Below are 22,348 nucleotides of genomic sequence, written 5' to 3'. Positions count from 1 at the left end.
AAAGCCTTCACCTGCAAGAACTAGTTCCTAAAAATTCTAGAACTTTAGATTACAGTGATAGTTCCTATTAGACTTGCAAAATGCGAAGGCTTCCCTGCAAAATACAGATCTGCTTATAAACGGACCTTTGCTGTGTTCCCACAGTCATCAATCCCACATCATAAGAGAAACGCCAGCGCTGGCGCAACGTTACATCCGGCCCATGGTCGGAAGGGAGAAGTTAGGAAACCTACATGTAACTTGCTGGAGTCTGAACAGCTACAAGGGCATCTCTGCATCTGCACAGGTGGGACATTTCTTAACCCCTGGGGTCATCTGAACGAGTGCAGGGGCAAGGAGGTGTCCCAGATGCCTTTGGAGTCATACCACATGCCCTGGGCTGGCTCCGATTGCAGCTGCTGCCCAGTGGATGGCCCTGTGCTCTCTGAGCGAGTCCCAGCTCAGTGCCCCCTGGGTGGGGTGGCACACATGCAGAGGCAGGGCAGAATGGAGCCCAACTACAGAAGTGACCACAGTATGTTACCTGTGTGGTTTTATTACTCCCGGATCACTGCCCAGTCCCAGGCAGGGGCAGGGCCTTCCAGGAGAACTGAAAGGAGGAACAGTCACAGTGTGTTGTCAAAAGCAAGAGAAAACAAGATACTTGGAGATAAACTCAGTCTGACCACAAACATCCAGGTGAACAAACCAAATGCAGACCCAGGACAGGAGCTCCCACAGGAGATTAAATCTGTTCAGAGTTCCCAGAATTGGGCCATTCTCCGAGGCTCAAATGTTCAACCAAAAGGAGGCAGGACTGTTGTAGGAGCCTATAATTCCTTATTACCCTTCAGAAACTCACAGGTCTAAAAGCAAGACTATGAATGAACCCCGCCAAATAAATGGGATTAGAGAAACAAAGAAAGAGAGATTTCCCTCCTTCAAATGATTACATATTTGTCTCTGAAACCTGTGGCTTTGACCTCCGTTGGGGGGCAGCCTTTAAAATCTGGTCCAGTCCATAGAGGAGGCCCGGGAAGTTGGTGCAAAGGCCGTGCCTTCCTCACACTGGCACAGAGCACACAGCTGTATCTCCATCTCCGTGTGGACCTGGAGGCAGCTACAAGCTTGGGGCAGAAAGAGACATGGGCTTCCTGAGGCCAGAGGAGCACAGGACAGTCCTCCCCACGGCTGCACTGTCCCGTGGAGGGAGGACCCACATGCTCAGTCACCGGAGAAGCTCAATCAAAAGGGGAAAAGGAGAGCAATGAGAACATCCTTTAAATCACGGACGTGTCTGCAGGGGGAGAGGCCATGGCGGGGAGGGAGGCGGGTGTGGACAACTATGTACCACCTGGCATGCGGGACACGTGTTTACGGGCACAAAGTAGAGGCAAAGACAGTTCACATCACCGATCCGTCTCTGGACATACTCACCTGGAAACCACGCTTCCATGCCAATATAAAGGTGAGGGGGATGACAGAGGAAGACAACCTTGCTATAATTTATCTAACTGTATGTACTACTGCCTTAGAGAAGCAAGGGAGGGGCATTTTAATAAGACAACCTGTCCCTGTGTATTTGATCCATCCACACATTCCCCAAATAGAGAATCAAAACGATGACTGATCTGTCTGTTGGTTATTTGAGGATGCAGACTCCTCTAATTAGGAATGATCATACCAGTTTCTGTGAAGTCTAGGATGATGCCCTGATTACTGGCAACCACAGTGATAGCTCTGACTGAGTCTCACTCTTGCTGTGAAGAGAGGCGGTAGGGAGCTGTGCTCAATGTGTGGGCTCCAGCACTACAGCAGTGTGGGACCTCGGACAGCTACCTCACCTCTCTCTGACGCGGTTTCATCATCTACATAATGGCACATCTGCTGTGTGCTAATTCACAAACAGACCTCATTAGCATGGTAGCTGGCACAAAGGTGTTTTTTTTTTTTATAAAGTGAGCTCTTTGGACAATGAACTGACCACAACACACAAAACTCCTCTCTCTTGTCTGGGAACACACTCCCATGGTCCTGTGAGAGGGGACCCACAACTTACCCATTAAAGGTCCAAAATCCCTCCGTACCTGCAACCTCACCTTCCCGTTACTAACCCTGTGCCCTGTGAGGGCAGAGAGAAAGCTCCTCTGTAGAATGAGCCTGTCATGCAAGTCCACCCAGAGACCCTGGAAAAGTGACCTCATGGTACACCTCTTGGTCCCCAAACTGGCTGCTCATCAGAACCACCCATGAGGCTCAGAGGATGGGCTGCCCTTTGACGCTTCTGCCCCTACAGTCTGCAGCCGCACAGGTTAGCGGTACCTGAGTTTTGGTTTCTTTTGTTTTTCACAAAGCTCTCCAGGTGTCTTAGGAAGCAAGGCTCTCCAGGTGTCTTAGGAAGCAAGAGGCTTAGGAACTTCTGTTCTAAGGTGCAGATGTGACTCTGCACCAGTAGTTCTTGGTTGGGGTGATTCTTCCCTCTGCTCAGTGGACAAGTGGGCATTGGGAAATGTCTGGAGATTGTTTCTATTGTCACAATTTTGGAAAGTGCTGCTGGCATCTAGTGGGTAGAGACCAGGGACGCTGGTAAACATCCTCCAAGGCGTGGGACCATCCCCCACAACAAAGAAAGATCCGGCCCAAAGTGTCAACCACACCAACGCTCCAAGTCATTTCAGCATGTGCCTTCCTCTAGGTGGTGCCCAGAGAACAGGCATCAGGTTCCCGTGTTCATCAACGGGGACAACCCACAGAGCAAGAGGGCCAAACTGAGTGACACGTGTTGGCCTGATGGACGGGAAACAGCTCTGAAAGAGCAGTGATGGATTCACAGACAGGCCACCAAATCACTGCACAAGGGGGAACAGAAACCTCACATGAGAAGAGCACACCAACAATCACAACATTGTAGACACATCAGTTGACAGAGCTGCTCCTTTTGACCAGCGAGTACCAGCTGTGCCTGCCGAACACCCCGCTTTGTCCCACAACTGTCCCAGGAGACAGATTTTTCCACTGCCTTGAGCAGTTGATGAAACCATGGTTCACAGGGTTTAAGAAGTGTGTTCAAACACAGTGCAGTATACAGATCTTGTAACAGAAATCCACACCTGAAACCTATCTATACTAATAAAAGGGTAATATGCTAATTAGGGCAGATGTCTTCCGGACATCCATCTGGACAAAGCCACAGTGGCTGTGAGGCCCGGGGCTCAGGCAGCCTTGGGTTCAGGCAGCCTTTGCGTCCTGGCGGCTTCGAGGCCTGGAGCTCAGGCCTCACAGCCACCGTAGCCAGCAGTGGCAACAGCAGTGGGGTGATGGGGGCGGCACCTTCCCCTGATCAGCCTGGTCGCCTCCCACAGAGGGAGGCCAGCCGTCAGTAGGACATCCCCTGAGGGCTCCTGGACTGTGAGAGGGAGCAGGCCAGGCTGAGGGAATCCCCCCAGTGCACAAATTTTCGTGCACTGGGCCTCTAGTATGTTCATATTGACCAATATCACCCAGTGCATTTAATTTTTTAAAAAAAGAAGTGTGTTTAAGGCTGCCAAGCTGGGCTATGGACACAGCCCACTTGTATCACCAGAAGCCCAAGCTTGGGCCACTCACCACCCAGTTTCTCATCCCATGCTGAGTCTCTGTTTCTCCAAAGCATGATCTGGAGCATCTGGTATACCTGACATCCCCTAGCCCTACTCGGGTCCTGTGGGAAACATCTAGCGGGAGTGGGCACAGACTCTGGGGTCTGCAGGAGCTCCACTGGTGATTCAGAGCACACTGCGGTCTGAGCACCAGACCCTGCACTTCCATGCCCTCTGCTTGTCCAAGCACATTACTGAGGCCAGCGGCCAGGTTTGCTTCCTACAGAGGCCAGAGCTGGGCTACACAAAAACAGACACATTACCCTGAAGAAAAAACAAACCAGAACAAAATGTCGGCTCATTTGATCAGGGGGATGGAAAGCGCTGGAATTTGCGTGCCTTTACTCAGGGAAGCCAGTTCCTATGGGAGGACATGGATTCACCTGAGCAGGTCAGTCTCATAAATGAGCAGTGTCTAAAGTGGCAGCATGCTAGGGCTTCGTGGCTGCATGGATCGTGTCATTTGGCCCCAAAGTCCCAGGACCAGAAATTACGAGGCACATTTGCAAATAATCCACTTGTGCCATGTTGGAAGCCTCATGTCTAACAGAGACTTTACCAGCCGTGGCCTTTATTTCACCAACAACAGAATCAACCTCGTAGGAACAGGCTGCTAGCCACATGGGGCAAATAACTATGGGAGTAATGAAGAGGAAACTTGTTTAAAATTCCCACCATACTTATTCTACTGGCTTATCTGAGACCTACTACAGTTTGCCCTACTGTTGCAAGTACCCCAGTTTGCTCTAATGTGTCTGCCCAATGACTGTGAATTAAAGTAACCTGCAACTGCTTTTTTAAAACAAAGGGAAAAGAAAGGTTGAATCCCATAGATATAGGGGAAAAAATGCCATGAGCAGCCCTTGCAATGCCCATTCCCTTCCTAATGACCAGGCCGTGGGCTTCCTGACGGATGGAAAGAATGACAGGGCTCCTGACAGAGCGTATGTAATGAGGCCCTCGGTAATTACAACCAGACATCCACCTGCACCACTAATGCCAGCAGTGGTTCCGCCAAATTAGAGAATCAGGGTCTGTGGATAAAGACTGGCATATGTGTACTCAGTAATTTTATTAACCAATAACACGCTTTGTGTAAGAGACATGCAATTTGCACCCCTCACTAATTTAATAGCCTGTCTGTGGTTGTAGGTGGGGGTTGGAGTGCGTGCGCCATCACTGAACTGCTAGGACATCTCAGAATAAAAACATCACCAGCCAGTCAATGAAGAGAATTATTCATGGGCTTGTTAAAGGTCACACGCCAAAAACTTCATTCAACAAAAAGAAGCTGAGGTGTGTGGTGTCCAATTTTTTTAAAGGCTCAAGAGATGATTGGAAATGTGGATGAGCAACATCTCACTTAGAAATCAAGCTATCACTGGTGCCTTTCAAAACCCATTACAGAGAAAATTATTAGGGCACTTCTTTGCCTCACCCTAAACCCCCCAACTTCTCAGGCACCTACTGCTTCATCTCCATCCTGCCACCTTCCTCTGCCTTAGGCAAAGGAGCTCATATTTAATTCATCTTGAGATGAATGACTCTAGTCATTTTGTGGCTTCTTCTAGGAGTAGGATCAGTGTGGATAAGTGGTTTTTCTCCGGTTCAAAGGAATAAAGGCTCCATTAATCAGGAAAATGTGAAGAAGGGGGTGGGTCCTTTAAGTCCAGTCTCAGTGAGTCACGTGATTCCGGTGGTATCTGGGATGGGCCCAGGAGCCTGTGCTTTAACAAGTCCTCAGGGGACATGGGGTGCAGGCTCAGCAGCACTGCCACCACCTAAGAGCAAGATGGGCACCACTTGCAAACTGCCGCAGAGCCTGCCCCTGGCACCTGGCCAGACCTCATGGGGCAGCTCCCCTAATCATCTCCCAGACAGGGGCAGGGTGTGTGGAGACCCGAAAAGCTAAGGGGGATGCGCCTTTAAGGGGAGTGAGGCTAAGATAAGTGGGGTGAGGAGGCAACAGGAAGGAGTACCTGCAGTGGGACTGCTGCAGGCATTTAGACACAACAAACTTCTCCTTTAGGCTGGAGGAAGGGGGCTCTGCTGGGGACACAGAATGAGCTGGAGGACTCAGCCTCATGCCCCAGGCATGGCCGCTTGCGGCTGGCGGGATTTCCAAGTGAGGTTTGCTCAGCCTGCCATAGGTCAGAAACGCGGTAACTCTCACTCCACGCGGGACACTGCCTTTCCCAAAGCCAGCAGGGTGGAAGGGAGGCGGTTTTCCCGCTTAATGAAAGAAAAGGGAAGGGACACTTTAGATGCATTTAGCAGGACAACACAACTGTATAAAACCACCCAAAATCTGTAAATATTTTAAATAAAATAGTTATCCCAGGGAGGAGCTGAATTAAAATCCACTCTGCGACTATACCAGACAGATTGCCTGCCCGAGGGGAGCCTCTATGTCATTAGTAAACTCTCTATGCAGGTTCGCTCCTTCCTACATCCGCTAATGCCACTTTACACACAGCAGTGAAAACAAGCAATGAAATCAATTCATCAAAAAGCAGATTTTAAAAATCAAGAGTTTTTTAATGATGAAGAAATGCTCACTGTGGGAAGTTAAGTGGGGGAGGAAGTAGGATGTACAACCAAACACACACAGTTTTGGGAAAACCCCGTAAGCCCGTGCATATGTGTAAAGGAGATGGAGAGAACATCAGCCACTTCCTCTGGTGGTGGGATGAGGGGTGATTTTTAATTTTATACTTTGAGATTTTGCAATTATAAAAAGTAAACAAAAATTGGGGGTTTTTTGCAATTGATTTTCAAAAATCATAAAGATAAGTTACAATATCCAAGCAGGGCTGAGGCCTGCAGTGAGGGTTACAGGAGACGTGCAGGAGGGAAGGCCTGCACTGGGAGAGATGGCGCTGGGCTCCAAGGCCACTGCCAGGCTAATGGCCAGGCCAGGCCTCCCAGGAAAATCACCATCACATAGGTGAGGAACCCGCTTGTCCCCATACGAATCCCAAACCAAAAGGAAGGCTGGCCTCACAAGAAAGTAAGGGACAGGCAGGGCGCTGGAGGAGGGCAGCACCTACCCTCCCCCTTTAAATTCGTTCTGCAAATGCCATTCCTTCAGATGCCCAGGAAACGGACCACCCGTCACCGCGGACACCTTGCATGTGGTCTACGAGGCCCTTGGGAGAAAAAAGATGGACTTCCCAACAGGAATGGGCCCCAGTGAAATTAAAAAAAGAAAATGTCTTCGTTAATAAATCTACCCGAATCATTTTTATTCTGTAAGAAAATAACCCGTATTACTAGTTTAAGGCCTTTTCTTTAGCTCAATAACATATGCCTTCTTGGGCTCTAAATCTAATAACCTCAGCGCCCCTCTGGAGTTGGGAGGAGAATAAATCAAAGTAACGCTTTCTGGAAAGCGGCTAATGTGCAAATGCGTTTTCTCCCCGTACACACACCCCCTTCCTCTGAAACGGGCCAATCAAGTCTCAGACAGTCTAGTGTCCACAGAGAAACTGGGTTACAGACGTGCCTCCGCTTCTGCAGCTAGGCCCTGATTCTTTCTGGCCTCCATTCCAGCCACGTGGACCAGCTCATATCACAGTCCAGTTTTGATGGAGAGAAGAGAGCGAGGGGGTTTTATGTTTGTTCGGCATTGCCATTTAACATCCCCCTTTGAGAAGGCCACTAAAATATGCACTTTGGCTAATATCCTAAACCTGTCCTCACAGAGTTTCTCCTGCAGGCTTCCACTGCCTGGGGGATGAATGGGCAGAAGGAGGCAGCAGACGGTGCCAACCATAGAGAGGTGGGTGGATGGGCCTCCTGCCCAAACAGCAGACAGCCAGCACCTCGCACCGTGTGATTCCTCCCACTCAGGCCTGCCCTCCCGGACTGTCCCGGGCACTGGGTATAACACACACGCAGAAAGTCATCTCTTTCTCCCAAGACCATCAGCCCATTTCCTCCCTCAGCTCCTGGGCTCTTAATAGGGTGTGATACTTGCAACCTAGAGCTGCGATAATAAGGAAACGTGTATTGGAGCCTGAATGGGCTTGCCACCGCTGCCAACTACGGGGTCTCTGGGAATGCAGAATCGCAGTTAATGACGGAAGGGCAGACCCAGCTTTGTGTAGTCTATTGTCTGTGAGCCTGTCCCCGGCTTTAGTTACTCATGATATTCAGGAAAGCAACCTCATGCCGACCTGCAGCTGTGCCCACGGTGAAGGGCGCCGGGGGAATACTGCCGGCTCACTGCGCATATCAACGAGGTGAGCTTACCATCCCTGCCTGTGTTCCTCATCCCTTCCTGCCTTTGTGGCCGGCAGCCTTTCCCCATCACAATGGCCACCTCATGAACAACCCAGATGACAGATGAGCCCACGCTCGGGGCAGCAGGTCTCAGTGCAGGCACCCTCTGGCCCACACACCAGCTTTCACCCTCATTCAGACTACAAACGGGGCTAGGATGTGCGAATGGTCTTTAAAATCACAGTTCAGTTGTCTCTTTTTAAAGAAAAAAGCACCCAGTATTTCCCACACGGGAATGAGGAACACACAGTGGTCAGTGCACAGACTCCTGTACACTCGGTGAATGGCAGCACAGCCTGAAAAAGCAGAGCTGGAGCAACACAGGCTTCCTAACAGGGGCTGTGACATGAATTCTCACAGAGCCAATAACAGGGCTCCACGGGGCCCTTGAAGTGAACGGATCAGATACCGACGGGAGATTTAAAATGACCTTGGTGTTGTGTTAGGAGAACGAAGCAGGATCCAGAACAATGTGTACGGGAGGATTCTATTTTTATTGGCACCTAGTCATGTGTGTGCATAAAGCATGTGGGTGTGTATTACATTTTATTTACACAGAAAATATTCTGTAAGCACATACACCAGACTATTCAAATGATTATCTTTACGGGAGGGTAGGAAAGAATGACAGCAAGTACGAATGAGAGAACACCTTCACTTTAAAATTTCTATTAATCTAAACGTTATTTGTCCTACAAATATGCACCACAATTATAATCAATGAGATCAATAAAACAGTTTTCATTTTTAAAGACACATAGGTCCTCATACATTTACAAGAATAGCAAAATTCCCTCATGATGAACCACCTGCGCTCTCCGACGTTAATTATATAATCAGATCACGCCCCCCACACACACACACCCCTCTTAATAACTTGCCTACGGCTTCCTACTGCTCTTATAATCAAAATTCCTCCCAAGAGTCCCACAGCCTCTCAGCTTCAGCTCCCCTTTGCCCCTCACTAACTGGGTCCAGCCGTGGGCACCTATTTTTCTGACCTTCAGACACATGAAGCTGACATGGGCCTTGGCACAAATCCCTCTGCCCAGGAATGCGTTCACCAGGCTCCTTCCTCCCATCAGAGGATCAGTGCTGGGACCTGGACCCCCAGCTGCGGAGGACCCCTCCTCCCCGTCACGCTGCCCTGGCTGCTTTCCTTCACGGCTCTTACTTCTCTCTGCAATTACATTATTGACAACCTCCCTTTAGATGCCCGAGCCTGGCTTCTCCCTTGTTTTCCAGTGCCTGGAAGAGTACCTGGCACACAGTGGATGCTCAGTAACTCACTGTTGAGTCAACAAATATCCATCAGATTGTGTTAGAAACTGCATCTCCTGATAGAAGTCTGGTCGGTAAAACTGGACTTTTCCAGAAAAAAATTTACCTTCTCACACATGAAATAAAGTGCACACTAAGTTGGCAGAACATGTACCCGACTGGAAACTCCCCATCCAGAAATGCGGTTATAGAGAATTCACAGTAAGAAGGAAACTCAGGTTCGTGGAAGTCCCTCAAGATTTATAGACCCATAAACCTTACTATGTTTGGAAGAGGCAGGGAAGAAGTCTCTCCATGGCTACCTTCCCTGAGCTGTCAACGCCAACAGCCAAGCAGACCCTGAGGAAGAGTGGATATTTGCCAGGTGGGTCTTCATGGGAGGGAGCCAGCATAGGAGCCTGCTCAAAACAGAGGTGACGGGAATATTGAGATATAGGGGCCTAAATATGACATCTTCCAAAGTCCCATCTGTTCTCTCGGGCGGGACTTGTCAACAGACCCTTCACACGGCTACTATTTTGGGAGAGTTCTCAATGTCAGACTCCAACATATGGCATCGTGTCCTAGGAGAATCGCACCTTTGATAACCTGTTTTCCCGTGATCTCTGCCTCAGGTTCACCTTGGCAGAGGAGAGAATTTGAATTCTGAATGAAAAGCAGGGAAGGTCAGTGTATGGTTTGTTTAGGGGACTTCCACACCACTGACAACACTGGCACACGGTTTTCTCACTGAAAACATATGCACAAAACAAGCAAGAGATTTCTTGGCTAAAAATGCCAAGAAGCAATTTTTGGTGGGTGTATGCCTATCATTCAACTAAACCAGTGGTTCTCAACCTTCCTAATGCCGTGACCCTTTAATACAGTTCCTCATGTTGTGGTGACCCCCAACCATAAATTATTTTTGTTGCTACTTCATAACTGTAATTTTGCTACTGTGATGAATCGTAATGTAAATATCTGATATGCAGGATGTATTTTCATTGTTACAAATTGAACATAATTAAAGCATAGTGATTAATCACAAAAACAATTTGTAATTATGTGTTTTCTGATGGTCTTAGGCGACCCCTGTGAAAGGGTCGTTCAACCCCCAAAGGGTCGCAACCCACAGGTTGAGAACCACTGATAAATGATCCCTCTGCAGCAACAAACACAATAGCACAGAGAGTAACACAGTAACTTTGCCTATTCTCACAGTTGCCCTAGGAAAGCTATGTGGCTGGGGCAGGGGTGGGTAACCCTGCCATTTAAAGCTTGGAGCAACTTTTGTGCACATATACCGAGTCCTCTCAGAGATTTTCCATTCTAGTGGCTGGTATTTAAGCATTTAAGTTAAAGGGGGAGGGGAAAATAGGAAGCTGCTCCACAATGGGCATGAATTTTCAGTCATACAAGATGAACAGGCTCGGAAGATCTGCTGTACAACATTGTGCCCACAGAAACAGCACTGCACGTGCACGTAAAAATCTGTTAAGGTGGGTCTCATGTTATGTGTTCTTACTACAATACAATAAAATTTTAAAAAACTGCCCTAGCCCTGACGGGTTTGGCTCAGTGGATAAAGCGTCGGCTTGCAGACTCAAGGGTCCCAGGTTCGATTCCGATCAAGGGCATGCACCTTGGTTGCTGGCACATGCCCAGTGGGGAGTGTGCAGGAGGCAGCTGATCGATGTTTCTCTCTCATCGATGTTTCTAACTCTCTATCCCTCTCCCTTCCTCTCTGTAAAAATTCAATAAAATATATTTATATATATATTAAAAAAACCTGCCCTAGCTGGGTGGCTTGGTTAGTTGGAACATCATCCCATATGGGACAATGGAAAGTTCAATTCCCAGTCAGAGCACAGACCGAGGTTGCAGGTTGGTTTGATCCCTGTCCCCAGTCAGGGGCTGGGAGGGGAGATAACGAATCTCTCTCTCTCTCTCTCTCTCTCTCTCTCTCTCTCTCTCTCATCTCACTCAATAAAAAATCTAATTTAAAAATTAAAAAAACAAAAAAATAAAAAAAACAAGAATTTAAATACAATTAATTTAATTGTATTTTGCAGTATGTATCATTTTTACACCTGTAAATATATTATATATTTACTTGTATATATAATTATGAACATATGTATGTATATATATATGTAGTATGTACATATATACGTAACGTACATTTGCATATACACACACACACTTTTCAGCTCTTCAAAACATGTTCTCTTTTAATCCTTTCCTGAATAGCCTCCAAGGCAAGTAAAACAGTAGGTTTAATTTAAACCTCACAGATGAGGAAATGAAAGTGGAGGGTAGTTACATTATGTGTAGCAGAAACAGACCTAAAACATGGTTTTTCTGCCTCTCAGGTTGGAAAAATGCCTGCTTTCTGAGCTACGGGGAAAATGAGAGGAGATCCATTCACTAGGCCCCTCCATCTGGCTGTGAGGCTGAGATGGCCTCTGGGTGTTGGCTAAGGACTGGGGCTGTTCCCAGCTGTTCCCTCCTAATTCTTCCTCGCTCTGAGTCCACAGTCACAACTGTCATTGGTTCACATGAATCCCCGGGGCTCTCCCACCTCAGCAGGACTACACGACACTGCCTGGAAATGAAGGCAACTCCAGGTTTGGGGTCCAGCAGGGCTGGGTGCAAATCAACAGCATAAACCCCAGTTCTACGCCTCTGGGCAAGTCTCTCTCCCTCTAAGCCTCCATATCCTCTCCTATAAAACTGGAACAGTGACTCCTGTATCTCATAGGATTGTTCTGAAGATTAAATGAGATGAACAGTACCCAGCATGGAGCCCAAAGCATGGTAAGAAATCAGTGATGAGCTGTCCTAAGAGTTACATCAAAACCTATCAGAGACCAGAGCACAAACTCAAAACCCCTCAGCCCCGGGGCCATGGCTCCTGCCGAACTGTGAAATCCACAGCTGTATGTTCAGAACCTACAGGAACTAGACAATATAGAATTTTAAAAAGCAAACAAACAAACACAGGAAGCTTCCTCAATCTGCTGATGGCGATAGTATGAACATCACTAGAGGAGCAGCTCATAAAACAGAAAAGGGGTTCGCCAACTAGGGAAACACAAAAAAAGGTGGTTATCAAGGCAAGTAGGATGGGTCCCTTCAAAATGTGCTGCCCGTGGGAGAAGGGATCTCAGCCAGTGCCCTCATCTCAAAGATGGTTCCTTCTAAACCCAAACAGCGTCTGCTGCACAGACTGATCTGTCGGGCTCCCTAGGCCTGGTGTCACGAAACGCATTCACCTAACCCTGCTGCTCCAAGCCCAGGATTCCTTGTGGGTCTGCCCACAGGAGAAAAGGGAGGACACCACATGGCTACCCAGACGAGGTCTTGTGATGGAGAAAACACTGTGGGTTAGAACTTCAACATATCTTTTTGGGGGACACAATTCACCTTATAACGGGGACCAAGGAAGTCAACACTCCTTCCTCTATTACTTCCTGCCTGTCAGGGTTTTGAAGGTTTCATATGTCCTTTTCACGACAGGGGAGGGCAACTCCCTCTGCCTTCAGGTAAGACTCAATGCAAACTCTCTAAGGCCCGTGAGCTCCCATCCTGCGGTGGAGACTCTGCCTTCCACACCGGCTCTCCTCAGTCACCAAGGCCACTCTGCAGTTATTTATTCTCATTCAGGGGCTGCTCTTGAGCTAAAATACACTCCCGAGCTTTGTCGAGCTGACAGCACTAACAAATGTGGAGGAAATGCAATTCTCTTTCCCAGAGCCCCAATTTAGGGCCACATCCAATATCCCAGGAGAAGAGGGGAGACGTGGTACTACTTTAATATGCTCTTGGTATAACTCCTTGCCTTTGCAGTCTCCTTAGATCAGTACCAAAAGCAAATCCCCAATCCATCATTTCTTCACGGCATCAGTTCCTTTCCTTTGTCCAGTTCTGGAGCTGTTTCCAAAAACAGCAGGGTTGCTGCTGAAACCAGTGATCAAAAGACGATCAAGCCACCCTGTCGATGGCTCGTTTTCAGGGCAAACGTTTGGCTCAGCAAATTGGAAAAGAAAACGGAGCAAATACTGGCCTCGGTGAGAACCAGTGCGCCCGTTTACTTCACACGAGAAGACACACAGAGGATTCATGCCTCTCTAAGAATCTCCCCTCCAGAGCTCGCAGCCGTGCTGCTGAGCATCACGCCATGTGGAGGTCCATTAGGAACAAGAAGCTCCCGGGCTGTCTTCGCTCAGTGCTGCAGAATTAGAAGCATGCAAAGGTGAGCAGCCGCCCCGCCTCCACCTCTCCATGTCAGTGAGCGGATGGCCTGTGAGAGAGACAGCTGGGACTGGGGAGCCCGCCTGGGGCCCCCCACCTGTGCTGCAATCATATGTAAAATGTCAGAGGCCCCGATGGGCGTCAATCTGTACCTTCTGTGGCAAGCACCCAGATGGCCCTCTGCAGCTGACGGCAGCAGGAGGCTGTATTTCCTGTAGCCTGACACGGTACCCAGGGCTGAAGATGCCTAAGACCAGTGTGAAATTCCCTGCGTCAGTGAGCCTTGCCAAGTTCCTCCTACACTGATTTCTCCCACACCCTCCCCCTCTGGTCACGCCTTCTCTCCTTCAATATCTTTCTCACATTTCCAAATTCCCTGGGCTTTGATTTATTAATAACTTTATCTGTTTTTTTAAATAGGATAAAAATGATCAAGGTCTCTAAAGAGTCATTGTCCAATATGGTAGCCACTGACCACGTGATCTTTTTATTTAATTAAAATTAAATAAAGTTTAAAATCCAGTTCTTTAGACACTCCAGCCCCATGTCAAGTACTCAGAGGCCGCCTGTGGCTAATGATTACCCCACTGGACAGTGCAGAGGACAGACCCATCACCCCAGAGAGCTCTACTGGACAGTTCTGGTCTGGAAGCTATAAAGGCAGTGCCTGCCTCAGTTGTCCATCCCTAGACCTCCTCCCAGAGGCGATCCTGCTGCCAGTCTCCTTTGTGTCCCGACAGAGATGCTTTTCTGTCTACACAAGTGCTGGAAATCTCTTTTACTAAAACAAGTAATACCCTAAACACCATTTTGCCCCATGCTTTCCTCACTGAATGAACCTTGGAGTTCACAATACAAGTGCACACATAGTGCTTCATTCTTCTGAGTGTCCTCCAGCAATCCCGTCACTGGGACAACCGCCACCACTCCCGCCTTATAACCATGCTCCCAGCCTGTGTCCCCTTGTGTGGTGCCCACTTTCATGCTCCTCACAGTCTCCCCACCCTCATACTCTTTTCCGACTCTTCCCGTCTTCCTCCCGGTGAATTCCAAACCAGTTTCTCTGGCTTTCTCCCTCAACACTCCCAGGTACCCGCAGACTAAACCACCCACTCCTCCTCCTGTTGTTGCCCCCACCCCCTGACCCTCTCCTTCATTCACTGACAATATCAGCACCTGCCTCATGCCCTTTGTCTCCTCCCTAAATCCTTCAAACATCCCCTCAGTCCCACGTGGAGCATCCAGCCAACGCCTGGCCTTACACATGTCCCTGACCCTCTGTTTTCACCCCACCTCAGCCACCCACTCCCACCCTAAGGCCACGCAAGCAAATGAGCCGCCTGTGAAGTCCTGGTTTTCAGCATCCCCCTCTCAAATCATTCAAGATCAACAAGACTTCTAATCCATGGTGACTATTCACTAACCTTGTGTTGTCCTCCCAGCCTCCGTACTCAGCTTGAATAGTCTGGCACGTTCTTGGATCCCTCCCTTACAAATACACTTGCCTCCCTCTCCCCTCTCTAGTTCACTCACCTGTTGAAAACCCTGACCCTGGGTAAACCTGGTCTGCCCTCTCCACACACATATTCCCCACAAGAAGGTGACCAATCAAACTGGGAGCTTTTTAAAATAAATAACATTGGTAGGATTAAAAAATTGAGTAACTTCTATAGAAAATAGTACGGAGATTCCTCAAAAAATGAAAAGTAGTACTATCATTTGACCCAGCAATCCCACTTCTGGGTCTATATCCGAAAGGATTGAAAGCGGGGTCATGAAGAAATACTGGCACACCCTTGTTCGTAGCAATATTATTCACAGTAGCTAAAGTGGAGACAACCCAAATGTCTATCAACAGATGAATGGATAGACAAAATGTGGTATATACATACATAACTACAGTGAAGTATTATATAGCCTTAAAAAGGAAAGGAATTTTGACACATGCTACAATGTGGGTGAACCTCGAGGACATTATGCTAAGCGAACCAGGCCAGTCACTAACAGACAAATACTGCACAATTCCTCTATATGAGGTGCATAGAGTAGTCAAAGCCCTAGAAACAGGGTGGAATGGCGGTTGCCAAGGGATGGGGAAAGGGTCACAGGGAGTTGTGTAATGAGTGCAGGGTTTTAGTTTTACAAGATGGAAAGGTTCTGGAGATCTTTCACAACAGTGTGAATATATTGACACTACTGAACTGTACCCTTTGCTTAAGATGCTAAATTTAACGTTGTGTTTTCCCACAGTAACAGAGTATAAAACGGAATGAAGCTGTTGGGTGGGCTCCACTCAGTGGTGCTGAAGGCACACTCTCTCCTCTGAGCACCGAACACCCCGCCCCACACAGCGTGCGGGTGGCAAGGCTAGGGCGCGGCCTATCCTCCCTGCACTGGCAATGCCACGCCTGATATTCACTCTGAACCTTAGCGTCAACGTAGGAAAAATTAGAAGAATTAACTAAGGACCAGTTGGGTATTTCCCCATTCTCTCAAGTATTATTCTCCAGCAAGTAACTGAAATCCAATAGCTTTCCTAGCTCTGCCTCTCATGATTCATTCATGCTCATTTCTATGGATACATCAGTTTCTCAGCTGGCAGTGATTTCATGAATTTTTAATTTACAAGGAATGAGCCAGAGATTAAAACTTTAAACTAAGCCAACAATAGAGGGTTGTGAGTGTCGTTTCAATCCCTAGATTAAGAATCTCTGAATGAATTCACTGGCATCCTCACATGAACCACTATCTGGAAATTATCAAAACAACTCCTCTGTGAGTTTTTGCCTTTGGAGTATTAATATAGGTACACATATCTGCTTTGGCCTGGCTATGCGGCTCACTGGTTTAACATCGACCTGTGAACTGAGAGGCCAAGATTGGATTCCTGGTCGGGGCACATGCCCGGGTTTGGGCTCAGTCCTCCATGGGGGGGGGAGGGGCGGTGCAGGAGGCACCCAATCAATGATTCTCTCTCATCATTGATGTTTTTATCTCTCCCTCTGCCTTCCCCTTTCTGAAATCAATAAAAACATATTTAAAAAAAATAAAACAATGCTTCCTGATGGTTCCTTCCTCTTTAAAAAAAATAGTACCAGCTTTGGGATCATTAAAAACAGTGAAACCAAAGACATTTCTTGTTATCAATCTTAATCTTGGAAAAACTCCAGGCCACCTGGCGAACAGTCACCAAGATCCCAGCACCATAGAAAAGCCACAGCAATGTGCAGCTTTATGACTAATAGGTAAGAAACTGATTTTAGCATAAATAAAATCAGATTAAAATAAGCAAGTTAGATGAGAAACTATGTCAAAATATAATCCATATTTTAAAAATTATTAATAAAATGTTGACATTCTTTTTTTTTCCTACATCTTTGGAATGTGGTATATATTTTATACTTACAACATCCCTCAGTACGAGACACAAATAAGTGCTAGAACGGCCACTAGTGGCTACTGTCTTGGACGGTGCAACCACAGAACAAAGAAATATGTTCTGACAGGACAGGGACTAGCTCTTGCAATCTGGGCATATCTCCAGGCTTCTGCACTCTCCAGCTCTCCAGCGTGCTCCCACGGTCTCCCTCAGTGACAGCCAGCAACAGCTGGGAGGACACAGCTGCTCCTTGGGCTAGAGCAGCGTTAGTTCAACTGTGGTCATTAAGGTAACAACATTTCAAATTTTACAAAATCAGTTTACTACCATTGTTTCCTTAAATTTTTTCAACCACAGATGGACTCACCTTTTTCAAAATTAACCTTACCCTAAGCCAGCCGTGGGCAAACTACGGCCTGCGGGCCGGATCCGGCTCGTTTGAAATGAATAAAACTATTGGAAAAAAAAAAAAGACCGCACCCTTTTATGTAATGATGTTTACTTTGAATTTATATTAGTGCACACAAACCCTCCATCCATGCTTTTGTTCCGGCCCTCCGGTCCAGTTTAAGAACCCATTGAGGCCCTCGAGTCAAAAAGTTTGCCCACCCCTGCCCTAAGCAATGTCATATGATGTCACAAATTTGACCATTTTTAATTATATTTGTTGAAAAAGCTAAAACACATTAAGTATTTAACACTTAAAAGATGTTTTGTGCTCCACCTAAAGCCAACAATGAACTAAACTAAAATTCATCCTCATTAGCGAATCAGTCATGGCGTCATCTCTCCAAAGCTTTCCGTTTGGCACATGGGATGTGAGATGATTACTTTCAAGTCTGCTGGCACCCACCATTTGGACCCCGACCTTTGCATGTTTGAGTCTGACAGAGCATCCCTACCAAGAGTACCTTTAGGCTAGGGAACCGTCACAAACCACAGCCAGGGGCCCTCATTCCTGTGTACAGTGGGGCCTTGACTTATGAGTTTAATTCGTTTCGAGTCCGAACTCGTTAAGGAGCTTGTTAAGGATCTCGTTAACTCAAATTACTCTATCAACTCAATGCAAAAAATCCACCGAGAGACAGCTGGTATCTCAAAAAACTCGTTAGTCAGGACACTCGTAAGTCAAGGCCCCACTGTACTTAGCTGCTCAAAACCTGCCGAGGTCGGGTAAAACTCTTGCCCTAATGACCAGTGGGGCTCAGGCTCAGGGGAGAACCCTTAATAATTAATAATCGTGGCAGCTAAGGTTTACTGAACTACATGCCAAGCACTGTTCCAAAGCCTGTGAGTGTATGTGTGTGTGCGTATGTGCGTACATGTGTGTGCGTGCATGCGTGTGCATGCATGTGTGTGTGCCATACTATGATGATTATATCTCACTCATATAGTGTCACAATAACCCTAATGAAGAAAGTATTGTTTTGCTGCTTTTCTGGACGAGGAAACGAGGCACAGGGCAGCTAGTAGTTTCCCACAGTCACAGAGGTAACACGTGGGGGAGCTGAGATTCAAAGCCACGAAAGCTCACTCTGGAGCCCGTGCTGTTGTCGCCCTGAAGATTCCAAATGGGATAAAGAAATGGGAGCTGGGAAAGACACACGTTTTATGGCCACAAACACAAATCCCTCAAAGTCAACACTATCCCCCGCAGGACACGGAGACTGAGGCAAGCAATATCCTCTGATAAGACATTAGGCAGACAAGTAGAATAAGTTATAATGCCCTCAAGACGTCTTCTGAAAATCACCCTGGGAACTCATTGTACTCAGAAAAGAAGACAAAAGCGTGACAATTCAAGGGAGCAAAGAATCCAATAACAAGAGAAAGCGGATGGAAGGATAGGCAGATGGATGGATGGATGGATGGATGGATGGATGGATGGATGGATAGACAGACAAATGAGCACACAGATGTTCACTCCAAACTCAAAAGCAGAGAGTATTATAAAGGGACACCCATCGCGCTGACCACTGCAGAGGGGCCCATCATATGGCTGACATCACACCAGCCAGCCATTCTCAAAGGCAAATCGGGACCTTATGCTTGTCACCGGGGCCAAAGCTGCAGGGTAAGCTGTGCTGCAGCCTCACTGCAGGGACGCTGCAACCCAGAGGAAGGCGAAGTCACTTACAGGTACTCCCTGTGGGCAGAGTGCACGGCGGCCGCGTTGCTGTAGCGCCACAGGACGATCGCCGACGACAGGACATCGAGGACGGCATCAAACTAGGAGAAGGAGACATGGCATTAGTGCTTTTCCTGAGTTAACAGGACAGGGCTGAAGACACAAAGCAACGATTCTGTGACTCAGAACATCTGAGCAAGTGACCTCAGAGCCAACAGTGGGCCTGGGCACCCCACACGCCAGCTCCTCCTCCTCAGATTCTGCACTGCTCCCCAGGCCTGGGAAACATGCTTCGTGGCGTGGGGGGTCTGCCCCCAGCCTGGCTGCCAGCACTCTGCAGATATGGGGGAGCACACGGGTCTGACCCCTGAAATTGGTTTCCCCACAGCAAGCAAGAGCATCTCAGCATTTCACCGTGTACCCCAAGTACAATATTCAGGGGGAGGAATCTGTTTCTGGCTTTCAATGGGATTATTCTACGTGGGGGCCAAGGGGAGGGTGGTCACCCAAGGGCCCTGTGCTGTCTGCAAACACTTTGAAATTGTATATACAATTCAGTGCTTTTGTTTGAATGAATGAGTGAATGTGTGAGGGAGGAGAGGGAGGTGAAGGAAGAGGAAGAGAGCACTGTAAGAACAACAGTGAGAATATGTGTGAGCATGTGTGTGTGTGTTGTGTATGTTTTGTGTGAGAATGTGTTGTGTATGTGTGTTGTGTGTGCATGTATGTGCTGTGTGTGTATTTCTGGACAGACAGTGCACTCCTTCTAAAGATTCTGAAAAGGTCTGCAACCCCCAAAACCTTAAGTTTTCACAACAAAAGGAAGAAGTGGGTCTGTGGGCAGGAACACCTACCCTGCAGCACAGGGAACCCACAGCTGCGCAGGAGGGGTGTTTACAAGCGTTCTCCTGGAGTCACTCTGCCTCAGCACCCCTCTCACCTGGAAAGTTACAAGCACCCGGAGGGGACGTGGGGCAGCTCCACGCAGTGCTCGGCATGCCCAGCCCATGAGACACCTGAGACCGTTTTCTCTCAGCAGCTCCCATGAGGAAGCAGGCGGGGTTCAGGCTCCCCAGGTCAGGCTCCCCGGTCCGGCTGCAGGCGGACTGATCCTAGCAGCAGCAGCACCTGACGCCCTCACCTCTGCCTGCACAGCAAAGCCTTCGCTCCCGCGTGTGCCATTGTCCACCTAACAGCCTTGGGGGGAAAGGACTAACACCCTAAAATACCCTCGCAACCAGCTGTGGGAAATGTGGTCCCCTCTCTGTTCTGGAGGATTATGCAGCTTCCTTGCAGTTCACTTCTGCTGAATGCTAATCCGCCTAGAAGCGATCTCCATAGATGGTGTGCTTGTCATGCGAAGCTCTCATCTGCTAACCACCCTCTCCTTGAGAGCCCAGGTGAGACCCATGGGCTCAGGGAAAACGTGCACAACTTCATAAAAGTACATTTCAGGTTACTTACTGCAAACCCAAAAGCAGAGGCGCTGTACCTCATAACGGAGACAGCTAAAAAGAAAGAAAATATTATTCAGAATATTTCAAGACCTCATGGATATGTTCTCTCATTCATGAGTCTATTAACACATTTGATCTGCCCTTTTAAACATCAATGGTAAAGTTCCAAGAGAATAAAGTTAAAAGTTAACTGTGGCTGTAAACTCCAAGAACTAAAAAGTGCAAAGAGTGAGAAGAGACTCCAGACTCCGCCTGCAATGGCGTCCCTCCCAGTGTGCTCTGAGAGCCGAGGGACCAGTTTCAGAGTGAAAATGCTTAAGTGGTTGTCAGTCAAATGACCACTGAGACTTGGAGAATTTGGCAACTGGGATAGAGAGCTGGGGACTATATTAAACTTTCAAAGTAAAAGTGCAATCACCCAAACTGTTCCCCTAATAAAGTAACTGGTGGTTTCTCCATGCACGTGCCCTTGCCCATCAGAGTTTAAATCTAGTGTAGACCTCAACAAAACTGCTTGGGAAAATGATAACAAATGATCTTAAGTGACAGATGTCTACAAATATAGACGTAACAATTATAATTAAAGCATTTATCTGCATTCGAAACTTTTTTTTTTTTTGGGGGGGGGGGGTAAATCAATTAGGTAGCACTTTTGCCGAATTCTGTGATCTGTTCTCTGCCCAACCAATGTTCAGCTTCAAAGACTGGTCTCAATTTAACTTAATAATGGCAGTTCTCAATATTTAACAAGCATAAGTCCACCCTCCAATGAAAATGAAACTCTACCCGATGGGTCAGCAGAGCTATGGAGGGGACTGTCCCGGCCCAGGCGTTGTAAGTGCTCACCGGGGAGTAAGAGACGTGTGGGTGCAGGACACAGAGGTCAGGGCTCCCACTCAGCTCACCACGTGTCCCTTCTCGGGACCCGCTCTCTCGTCCACCCATAGGCCAAAATGAGTCCTGGACAGCCCTGCTCTCCTTTGTACCTCTGCCCCGAGCACAAGGGGGTCGCCTGACCCAATGTGAAGCAAGCTTATTTCATTGTCTGTGAGTCAGGAATTGAGACGGAGACAGTCTAGTTGGTTAAGTGATGTTGCAGGAATTGAAACTTGCAATCACTGGACCTGGGGTTGGCAGTGTTTTGCCATCAGGACTGAGGAGCAGAGAGAGAAGCACTGGTACAGTTCCCAAGCCCTTTCTGAGACTCAACCACTGCCCGGTCCTTGGGCTGTGGAGTGCTGCCCATTACATTCCTGACCCTCTGTTTCTGACAGGGGCTGCTCCAGTTGTCCCTGCTGGTGCACGTGCTGGCACAGAGAGAAGGGCAGAGGCAGGTGCGTGCAGTGACCAACAGTAACTCCCACAGGCAACAGAGGGGCAGTGCCAGGGGCACCAGACCTTCCCGAAGAGCTCAATCTACAGGCCACGTGGGCATGTGAGCAACAGGCAGCAGACCCTCAGGGGGTCACCCTGAGCCCCCCGGCAGCAGGAGCTCAGTAACTGTTCATCAAACTGTTAACTGACTCTTATAGAAACAAGTCAAAATGAGTACCTGGTTTTTCCTTTACAACCTGTTTTAGAACATCTACGTTCTGTGCTTTTTTTTTCTCAGTTACTCGTTTATCAGCAGTGGGAACCTTTTGAACGTCTATAGCATCTTCCACAGATGCTGGACGTACACAATGGATGAGGAAGAGCCGCCCGTGGAGCTCCTGCTCTGTCTCCCCCTATGCTGCTCGCCTGGGCCCCACTGCACGAGGGCACAGCCAGAAGAGCACTCCCTCACCTGCGCTCCAGGCACTGAACCATCACTCTAAGAGTTGAACTGAATTACCTGGTGACACCACACATGTACACAGTGGGCTAGAGACTTCAGAGGTGCACACCCACTCGGTTATACAGAGAAAACAAGGACCCAGGTTTCAGAGTCTCTGGACTCCAGCAAAGGAGCTGGTCGTTCTGTTGTGGC

General features: G+C 48.0%; 1 protein-coding gene across 1 annotated transcript in view; it reads right to left on the bottom strand.

Annotated features, from left to right (window-relative positions):
• TMEM163 (transmembrane protein 163) overlaps positions 1-22,348 on the bottom strand; it is a 251,670-nt gene that overhangs the window by 73,398 nt on the left and 155,924 nt on the right. Inside the window, exons 4-5 of the mRNA XM_006767749.2 lie at positions 20,387-20,430; positions 18,932-19,023 (exon numbers count right to left, since the gene is read on the bottom strand). Coding sequence (XP_006767812.1) covers positions 18,932-19,023; positions 20,387-20,430 — 136 coding nt within the window. The remainder of the gene's footprint in view (positions 1-18,931; positions 19,024-20,386; positions 20,431-22,348) is intronic.

The sequence above is a fragment of the Myotis davidii genome, unplaced genomic scaffold (assembly GCF_000327345.1).
Source record: "Myotis davidii unplaced genomic scaffold, ASM32734v1 scaffold923, whole genome shotgun sequence".
NCBI classification, from domain to species: domain Eukaryota; kingdom Metazoa; phylum Chordata; class Mammalia; order Chiroptera; family Vespertilionidae; genus Myotis; species Myotis davidii.
This window is presented reverse-complemented; position numbering and strand designations above follow the sequence as displayed.